The sequence below is a fragment of the Chiloscyllium plagiosum genome, chromosome 15, assembly GCF_004010195.1.
Source record: "Chiloscyllium plagiosum isolate BGI_BamShark_2017 chromosome 15, ASM401019v2, whole genome shotgun sequence".
NCBI classification, from domain to species: Eukaryota; Metazoa; Chordata; class Chondrichthyes; order Orectolobiformes; family Hemiscylliidae; genus Chiloscyllium; species Chiloscyllium plagiosum.
In genome coordinates this window covers 14,948,736-14,959,621 of record NC_057724.1, presented here as the reverse complement: position 1 = coordinate 14,959,621, position 10,886 = coordinate 14,948,736, and the positions used below count along the sequence as shown (strand labels likewise).

At 40.6% G+C, this 10,886-nt stretch overlaps 1 protein-coding gene across 1 annotated transcript in view; it reads right to left on the bottom strand.

Moving 5' to 3' along the window:
- Positions 1-1,664: 1,664 nt before the first annotated feature.
- The window catches only part of taf9 (TAF9 RNA polymerase II, TATA box binding protein (TBP)-associated factor), a 16,857-nt gene continuing 7,635 nt past the window's right edge, over positions 1,665-10,886 (bottom strand). The window contains exon 7 of the mRNA XM_043704464.1: positions 1,665-2,778. Coding sequence (XP_043560399.1) covers positions 2,606-2,778 — 173 coding nt within the window. The 3' untranslated portion in view covers positions 1,665-2,605. The remainder of the gene's footprint in view (positions 2,779-10,886) is intronic.

The window sequence follows — 10,886 nt, the reverse complement described above, 5'->3', positions numbered from 1 at the left end:
AAACAAGAAGACACAACACACCCAGAGACTCTAGCCATATTATCATACATTAAAGACATCTCAGACTCCTTGGCATCATGGTAGCCCACAAACCTACTAAAATACTGAAACAGCTACCGAGGAACCTAAAGGACCCTGTACCAACAACTAGTAAAATGAATGTCATAACAAAATACCCTGCAAGGACTGCATCAAACACTACATCAGACAGACAGGCAGGAAACTAGCCACTATAAGACATGACCAACTATCACTAGTATCTTTACACACAGTCGAAGGAGAATGGGACAATACATCCATCCTCGGACAGGCTAAACAGAGACACACACAGAAATTCCTAGTGGCCTGGTATTCAAACTGGAACTACCATTAATAAACACATCAATTTGGACCCCATTAACCAACCTCTGAGAAAAAGAACTGCAAATGATATCATGTATCCTAACAGACCAAGACGCATAAATACAAAGTGGGACAGAACACCAGCACTTCCAACGGAAGCTCACTGATGATGTTACCTAGTATGGTGATGAAAGTCTGAGAACAAATCTACCACCTCAGCGAGCAAACTTATAACCTGAATCTGAAGCTAAGCCACAAAATTTCTCTAAAATCGCAAATATTTTAAACTAATCAACAAATTCTTTGCACTAAGAATAATGGATATCTGGAAATCAATTCCCTGTAAAGCAATACATCTCTTAATTCAAAGTCTTTTCAGAAACAATTGTGGAAGATTGTATTTTATATTGAGATTGGACAAATAGCCTTCCTTATTTATTTACGCACATATTCCAGGATTACATTTCTTTGTACTTGTATAGTACTTCTCATTACCTCAGGTGACTTGCAATGTAGATTGCTATCAAGTGAGTCATGACTAATGATCCAAACAGAAGACCTGTAATGTCAGGGGCAACCTCTTTCCAATATGGAGGTTGTGTGTGCGTGTGTGTGGGGACAGATGAAGTGGCTCAAGCATCAGGAAGTTTACCAAGCACCCTGGCTCTTTTTCCCTCAATCACCAAAAAAAAAGATCAGCTAATAATTTTGATTCAGTGATGAATTACAAGTCATTATTAACTAGAGCAGTCACTATGTCCTAAAACTTACAACATAATTAATATATTTTGAAAATGTAAGATGATATGTAATTGAATCCCTTTTTTTTGTGAAAAAAAAATCCTTCCTGGTTCCAAGGTAATTAATCACATTGGTACAGTGAAGAAGGAGAAGACATAACTTTACCCAGATAAGACCAAAGACAGCTGAGCAAAAAGGTGTGATAATGCCAACTGCCAACTGATTTATTAGTTCTTGGACATTGTTTGAGGCGTAATGCTGTACTCTGCACTTAGTCACACTTCACAGTGATAGGGGAAAAACTCTGCTCTAATGAAAACAATAAATATTGGGATGTTAGGAGAGTGGGGAAAAAGTGAGGACTGCAGATGCTGGAGTACCAGATTTGAAAAATGTGATGCTGGAAAAAGACAGCAGAGGCCAGGAAGCATCCGAGGAGCAGGAGAATTGACGTTTCAGGCATAAGCCCTTCTTCAGGAAATGTAAGGAGAGTGTAAAATCATTGTTTTGAAGTCTAGGTTAACTAGAAATGGTCAGTATGATATACCTGACAAAATATTTTCCAAGCTTAACTACACAAGAACAAAACAAATACTGTAATATATTGTGCCTTAAACTGTGGAACAATTTTAAACACGAGAGTGACATAATATGAAAACAGAAGAAATCCAGTACAGCACTATTACTCAGAAAATGGTTCATGTTTGCAATTACCTCTCAGAGCTCAAGTTTCTTTGTAGAAAATACACTACTGAAGAGCACAAAGTGTAAGGTACATTTTAAAAAGCTGTCAAAAATAATTGTTTCATGAAACTCAGCTAATAACAAAACCCCACAAGAGGTCCCAAATGCAAAGAAGCCTGTTTATCCAATATGTACAACTACAAATTGTTTCAGGAAAACCTGATCAATGATACAAAAATGTCTTAAAATTACAACTGGTATTTTTATGAATAATTCTCCAAAATAACACAAAAATGGAAACTTAATTCTGAGTTTGTTATTTGGACTGAGTTTGACACAACACTGGCAATCTCTAAATGTTCTGGTAAACAAACGCAGACATAAGTACATCAATCAGTGGTGAGAGAAACTGAATGCAAATATAACATTTGCAGAAATCACTGAGTCCATAAGTACTTCATATATTGTGAATTCTACAAATTGAAAGGAATTACTAATGTATAGAAAATGTCTTGAGAAGCAACTTAGAAACAGGCTCCTGGCATGTAGGGATCCCAAGCAGATGATTGTTTAAAGAACTAAAATGGCACATTTATTTAATACAAACACAAGACAGAGCTTACACCTCATGCTCCAAACTCTCAAGTGGCCATACAAACTATAAGCACTTTTACATATTTGCTTCACAATGCTGGATTTACAGCTCAGCTGTTCAATCTGGATGACTTGCAAACAATGCCAAACTAATATTGGCAGATGTTCATCATTCATATCAAAGTCTCAATAGATAGAATTTTTCTAAAAAGAATAATGTTTCAAATGATAGTCAGATCCATTTTTAGGAAGCATCATAATCATCATCGTCATCGTGTTTCCGTTTTAATGGATTTGCTTCATTGTTACTTCCTGAGGCAGAGACCATATTAGTCGTGATAAGGATATTTTTTGAGCCAATCAGAGATGGATTGATCAAAACATTTTGGACTGAGGTTGTTGAGGAGATTCCTGTAGCTGTAAGAAAACAAAAGAGCAAAATATTTTAGAAATTCAGTCATAAGAGTCAGAGAAAACAGACCCTTCAGTCCAACTCATCCAAGCCGACCAGATATCCTAATTTAGTCCCATTTGCAAGCATCTGGCCCATATCCCTCAAAACCCTTCCTATTCATATACTCATCCAGATGCCTTTTAAATGTTGTAATTGTACCAGCGTCCACCACTTCCTTTGACAGCTCATTGCATACACAAACCACCCTCTGCGTGAAAAAGTTGCCCCTTTTATATCTTTCCCCTCTCACCCTAAACCTATGGCCTCTAGTTCTGGACTGCCCCATACCTGGGAAAAGACCTTGTCTATTTGTCCTAAACATGCCCCTCATGATTTTACAAAACCCCTATAAGGTCACTCCTCATCCTCTGATGCTGCAGGGAAAACAGCCGCAGCCTATTGAGGCTCTCCCGACAGCTCAAACCCTCCAACCCTGACAACATCCTTGTAAATTTTTTCTGAACCCTTTAAAGTTTCACAACATCCTTCCGATAGCAGGGAGACCAGAATTGTACACAATATTCCAAAAATGGCCTAACCAATGTTTTATAACAATGTTTTAACTTTCTCTGCTGGCCACTACACCTCCAATTTTGGTGTCATCTGCAAACTTAATAACTATACCTCCTCTTATGCTCACATCCAAATCATTTATATAAATGAATAAAACCAGTGGACCTATCACTGATCCTTGTGGCACAACACTGGTCACAGGTCTCCAATCTGAAAAACAACCCTCCACCACCACCCTGTCTTCTACCTTCAAGCCAGTTCTGTACCCAAATGGTGAGTTCTCCCAGTATTCCATGTAATCTAACCTTGATTTCTTGATCTAATCAGTTTACCATGAGGAACCTTGTCAAATGCCTAACTGAAGTCCATATAGATCGCATCCACCACCCTGCCCTCATCAATCCTCTTTGTTACTTTTTCAAAAAATTCAATCAAGTTTGTGAGACATGATTTCCCACGCACAAAGCCATGCTGACTATCCCTAATCAGTCCTTGCCTTTCCAAATACATGTAATCCTGCTCCCCAGGATTCCCTCCAACAACTTGACCACTGATGTCAAGCTCACCAGTCTACAGTTCTCTGGCATTTCCTTACCAAATTTCTTAAATACTGTCACCACATTAGCCAAATTCAGTCTTCTGGCACCTCACCTGTGACCATCGATTTTACAAATATCTCAGCAAAGGCCTCAGCAATCACTTCCCTAGCTTCTCACAGAGTTCGAGGTTACACCTGATCAGGTCTTGGGGATTTATCCACCTTTACGCGTTTCAAGACATCCAGCACCTCCTCCTCTGTAATACAGACATTTTCAAGATGTCGCCATCTATTTCCCACATTGTGTATCTTACACGTAAACACTGATGCAAAATACTCATCTAGTATGGCCCCGTCTCCTGCAGTTCCACACAAAGACTGCCTCATTGATACTTGAGGGGCCCTGTTCTCTCCCTAGTCACCCTTTTGTATTGATGTATTTATAAAATCCCTTTGGATTCTCCTTAATCCTATTTGCCAAAGCTATCTCACGTCCCCTTTCAACCCTCCTGATTTCCCTCTTAAGTATACTCCTACTGCTTTTATACTCTTCTAAAGATTCACTCGATCTCTGCTGTCTATATCTGACACATGCTTCCTTTTCCTTGACCAAAACCTCAGTTTCTCTAACATTCCCTACAACTACCAGCCTTGCCTTTCACCCTAACAGGAGCGTACTGTCTCTGGACTCTCGTTATCTCATTTCTGAAGGCTTCCCATTTTCCAGCCGTCCCTTTACCTACAAACATCTGCCTCCACAATCAACTTTTGAAAGTTCTTGCCTAATACCGTCAAAATTGGCCTTCCTCCAATTTAGCATTTTCCCTCAAGGATACGATTACTGCAAACAATTGCGAGCAAACTTTAAAACGAAAACAATTTGTTTGTATACTAATAGCCTGTGTTAAATGTAAAAATAAAATGAAGTCACTCTTGGCCCAATGTCAAAACCAGACATTTCCATTTCAAATTGTTGCTGTTTAGATATTACAACTTTACTTTAAGTAGTATTATTTTGAATTATATTCTGACTTAATAACCAAAGGGAAGGAAGGACAGACAGAGAAAGAGAAAAGGAAATTAAAGCCGAAAGTAGATTCCGTTATATACCGTCTTTATGACCATCAGACATCCCAAAGCATTTTTCAGCCAGTGAGGTATTTTTGAATCACAGTCATGGCTGTACAGATTGTACCCATCCAAAAGAGCAGTCTCAGGACAAAGTATTTATTAGACCACAGGAGGTTGTGACCCAAGCTCAGTGCAGGTTTTAAACCATTCACTTAACACCTTGTGGCTGCTCTGTACCTGAGCATGTACTGTTGACAGCAACATAATGATCAAGCACAGAACTGTTAAACCATTCTTTTCTCAACTCCTGCCTCTCTTCTACTATTCTCAAGGCATCGATTCACACAATTAAATTTCCACTGTGCAAAGGGTGGTTTTAATTTGTACTGGTACTTGCAAAAGGGTGATGATCACTTTCCTTGTCTATCTGCTTGAGCCAGCTTTGCAGTTTGATTTGTCTACCATATTTTCGTCTTTCTTCAATAAAGTTCTCTTGCATCATGTACAGTGACATTATCTCATCCTCTGAAATGAAACTTCTTTGCTCTAATCCAAGTATCAAATCTGTGACCAGCTGCATGCAAATATTGATGCAAACTTTGGTTGCATCATTTTCATCAACTCTGGTTTCTTAATTTTAACTTGTATCCTGCAGTACGATTAGCACAATTGCTGCATTTGTCAGTTGATGCGTCTTTGTCAACACTTATCTAGTCCTCTAAAGCATCCTTACCCAAACTTTTAATCAGCTTAAGCCCTGCAGGGCTGAATATACTGCTGCCACACTTCAGCAACTCAAGAATAGATGATGACTGCTAACGCTTAGTAGAACTGGAGTATTGCTGAAAACAAGACATATCTTATTGAAAATCGTCACCTTATACTTACCAAGACAATTTTCAAGAATATCAGTTCAATGGAAAAAAATCAACAATTATATGGCATGAGAAGTGCTAATTGGTGGCAATGTGATTAGCAGACAGTTAACTGCCAGTCACTGTTTAAATTTGAAACCAAGCAGGCTCTTGTTGGTGGAGTGGTAATGTCCCAAGAGACCCAGGTTCAAGTTCAAATTGCTCCAAAGGTGCATAACGTCAAGGATGTTGCAAGGGTTGGAGGGTTTGAGCTATAGGAAGAGACTCAATGAGCTGCAACTGCTTTCCCTGGATGTGTCGGAGGCTGAGGGGTCACTTATAGGGATTAAGAAATTCATGACAGACATGGAAAGGGCAAATAGACAAGGTCTTTTTCCTGGGGTGGGGAAGTCCAGGACTAAAGGACATAGGTTTACGGTGAGAGAGGAAAATTTAAAAGGGACCTCAGAGAGTCGTGCGTGTATGCAACGTGCTGCCAGTGGAAGTGGTGGAGGCTGGTACAATTTCAACATTTAGAAGGCATCTGGTGGGTATATGAATAGGGAGGGTCTAGAGGGATATTGGCCGAATGCCGGCAAATGGAACTAGATTAATTTAGGATATCTGGTCGGCATGGATGAGTTGGACCAAAGGTTCTGTTTCAATGCTGTCCATCTCTATGACTCTAATTAGATACCATCCAGACTGTTTGGTCAGGGAACTGCCTTAAGAAATGAACCAGTGAATGGCTGTTCTCTATTTTGTAGAGTTGAAACAGCAGCAGTGCCCTTGAATTGGTGTTTTTGTGAATTGATCTAAGTAATGCAAGATGAAAACATTTGACAAAACGTGCCTTCCTTCAGGAAAATTTTGTCGAGACAGTCTGAATCCAGCGAAGTCAACATCCTGCGCTATATCAGGACTGTCCTCAAATGAATAAGGCTGACCACAGACTGTGCCATCTCTTCTTCTAGTGATGTAATTAATGCAGAACGGTTTGTAAAAAGTAAGCTTCCACACACAGTTTTTTTTTGATGATGACAAGTAATATTACAACAATTATCAACAAGGATAAATACTGGCCAGGACCCCAGAGTCAATTCCCCTCATCTTCAAAATAGCGCCATAGGACATTTTATCCCCAAGAGAACAGGCAACATTTCAGCTTCATGTCACATTCAAAACTCAGCCGCTCAGTGATCCATCAACAATAGAATGTAAGCCCTGATATCTTGTGCTCAAAATTGTGAACTGAGACGTGAAGCAGGAACATTTTGACTCAGAAGCAAGAGTGCTACCAATTGAACAATCGCTGACAGGGTTTTCTTAAATCAACTGTTCAACAATCATTAAAGAAACATCAAGTTAAATTACTTCAATAGGAAACAGCCTAAGGTTATATTTAATACAATGGACAACACTGTATTTATCTAGCACCTGCCATTTAATCTACACAGTAAATAAACTGCACAATAAATGCAAAAGACAAAGCTGAAGGATTTGCAACAATCTTCAGCAAGAGGCATTAAGTGGCTGACTGATCTTGGCCTCCTCCATTGGAGGAGAAAGTGAGGACTGCAGATGCTGGAGATCAGAGCTGAAAATGTGTTGCTGGAAAAGCGCAGCAGGTCAGGCAGCATCCAAGGAACAGGAGAATCGACATTTCGGACATAAGCCCTTCTTCAGGGCTGACCTGACCTGCCTGACCTGCTGCACTTTTCCAGCAACACATTTTCAGCTCCTCCATTGGACCCTAGCATTATGGATGCCAGACTTCATCCAATTCAATTCACTCCACGTGATATTAAGAAATAGCTGAAGGGATTGGATACACATCATGGATCTTGATAACATTCTGGCAATAGTACAGAAGATGTGCTCCAGAACTTGTTGCACCCCTAGCTAAGCTGTTCCAGCACATCTACAACACTGCATCTATCTGACAATGTAGAAAATTGCCTAGATATGTCCTGTACTAAAAGCAGGACAAATCCAAAGCCCCATCAATCTATTCATAATCATCAGTAAAGTGATGGGAGGAGTCATAAAAATGTTATCAAGTAGTACCTGCTCAGAATTTACCTGCTCATTGGCGCCCAATTTGGATTCTATCAGGGTCACTCAATTCCTGACCCCATTAAAACATTGGTTCAAATACTGCTAAAAGAGATGAATTCAAGGTGAGGTGAGAGTGACAGCCCTTGACATCAAGGCCACACTGGATAAAGTATGGTATCAAGGAACCTGAGCAAACTGGAGTTAATGGTAACTGGGGGGAAAACCCTCACTGGTTACAATCATAATCTGACATAAAGGATGATGGTTGTTGTCGCCCCAGGTAAGTCGCCCCAGCTCCAGGACATCCCCGCAGGAGTTCCTCAGGGAGGTGTCCTAGACCCAACTATCTTCAGCTACCCTCCATCATAAGGGCAGAGATAGGGATGTTAATTGATTATTGCATCATGATCAGCACCATTCATGACTCCTCAGATACTGAAGCAGTCCATGTCCAAATGCAGCAGAACCTGGACAATATCCAAGCTTGAGCTGAAAAGAGGCAAGTAATATTTGCACCACACAAGTGCCAGGCAAGGACCACCTCCGATGAGTCTAACTATTGTCCCTTGACATTCGATAAAGTTATCATCACCAAATAGCCTATTATCAACACCCTAAAGGTTACCATTGACTAGAAACTCAACTGAGCTAGCCATATACATACTGCGGCTACAAGAGCAGGTCAGACACTAGGAACACAGCATATAATTCACCTCTTGACAAGCCAACACCTGCCCACCATTCACAAGGCACAAGTCAGGAGTGTGATGGAATACTCCAACTTGCCTGGATGAGTGAGGTTCCAACGACACAAGAAGCTTCACACCATCCAGGACAAAGCAGCCCGCTTGATTGGCACTACATCCACAAACATAATGGTCTCCATCTTCAATGCACTGCAGCGGCAGCGTGTAAAGTCTACAAGATGCACTGCAGAAATTTGCCAAAGATCCTTCGACAGCACCTTCCAATCCCACTACCACTTCCATTTAGAAGGACAAGGACAGCAGATGCATGGGAAAACTACCACTACTTACATGTTCCCCTCCAAGTCAAGATGGTGAGTGGCTTGGAGGGGAACTTGTAAGTAGTGGCAGTTTTCCAAGCCAATCACCATCCTGACTTGGAAATATTGCTAATATATCAGTGTCACTTGGTCAAAATCCAGGAACTTCCTCCTTAACTGTATAGTGGATATACCGACAGCACATTAATTGCAGTGGCTCAAGATGGCAGCTCTTCACCACTTTCTCAAGGGCAATAAATGTTGGCCCTGCCAGTGAGGTCCACATCTCAAATATTTATCGAAAAAAATTCTGAAGTCAAGTAATTCCAGTCCTCGGCTGCTTTCCTTTTCATACACAAACCTTTCAATGAAGTTAAGTGGCACAAGATTAGATACTGGTTGGTCTATCAGCAAAACTGGGTGACATGGTGGCTCAGTGGTTAACACTGCTGCCTCACAGCACTAGGGACGCGATATTGAATCGCACCGCGGGCAACTGTCTGTTTGGGGTTTGTACATTCTCCCAGTATCTGTGTGGATTTCCTCCGGCTGCTCCAGTTTCTTCCCACAGTCCAAAGATGTGCAGGTTAGGTGAACTGGCCATGCTAAATTGCCCATAGTGTTCTTTAATGTGTAGGTTAGATGCATTAGTCAGGGGTAAATGTCGAGTAATAGGGGCTGGGGAATGGGGCTGATTGGGTTACTCTTCGGAGAGTTGGTGTGGACTTGTTAGGCCTAACGGCCTGTTTCCACACTGTAGGGATTCTATGAAAATTGATACTACTCTTGTTGGAGTACAATAGTTTCCTTTCAAGAGAGTGCAGAACAGTCAGCATGTTGGGAAATCATGTTTCATCATAATTGATCATCTATCTTTGAGAATATAATCAAAACTTGTCTTTACAACTGTGATCACTGCAGTTATAACGTTACCTTTGGTTATATTATCGTCCATTCCTGGGATACTGTTCCTGAACTCCCCGAGTTCAGAATCTAAGCATCAGTCTTTCACAGCATGCCATACATGCAGCCCATTAACTTAAGAGATACACAGATACATTAGGCTAATGTCAGCTCCTCTCTCTTGTAGAGATTTAAGGCGAAACAAAATTCTTGCAAAAAACAAAAACAACCGGACAACATGTTAATTTTACTACACAAGGGATGGATCGGTGTACTGTCAGAATTGGGAGGGCAAAACAACAAGCATTGGGACAGAGAAGAATGAGAGCACTCAAGTATCATATTCCGCGACCAACACATTGTATCTCTGCTACTGAAATATATTATACCAACATTAGACATTATCTTTCACCGAATGAAAGGTAGGAAGCTAATTTAATTGGTAATTTATTTATCTTTCTTTGGATGTGGACACCATTGTCAAAAATGTCTTTATTGCTGATCCTCTCATTTGGGGAGGTGGTAGCCTAGTGGTATTATCGCTGGCCTTTAATCTGGAGATCCATGTATTGTTCTGCGGGTTCAGGCAGTTAGGGATGGACAATAAATGCTGGTCTAGCCAGTAATGCCCTCATTCCGTGAATGAATAATAAATAAAAATCCTAAATTGTGCTGAGAATAGGAAGTAACCATATAGTTTGGAGATACAAGTTAGGGATAAATATTAGCTAACTAGTTTGCAACAATACAGAAGCTATCATTTTATATAGTGCCAGTCAATAAATCATTAGACTGTTGATAGAGTCATAGAGATGTACAGCATGGAAACAGACCCTTTGGTCCAACCTATCCATGCCGGCCTGATATCCCAACCCAATCTAGTCCCACCTGCCAGCACCTGGCCCATATCCCTCCAAACCCTTCCTATTCATATACCCATCCAAATGCCTCTTAAATGTTGCAATTGTATCAGCCTCCACCACATCCTCATTCCATACATGTACCACCTTCTGCGTGAAAAAGTTGCCCCGTAGGTCTCTTTTATATCTTTCCCTTCTCACTCTAAACCTATGCCCTCTAGTTCTGGACTCCCCGACACCAGGGAAAAGACTTTGTCTATTTATCCTA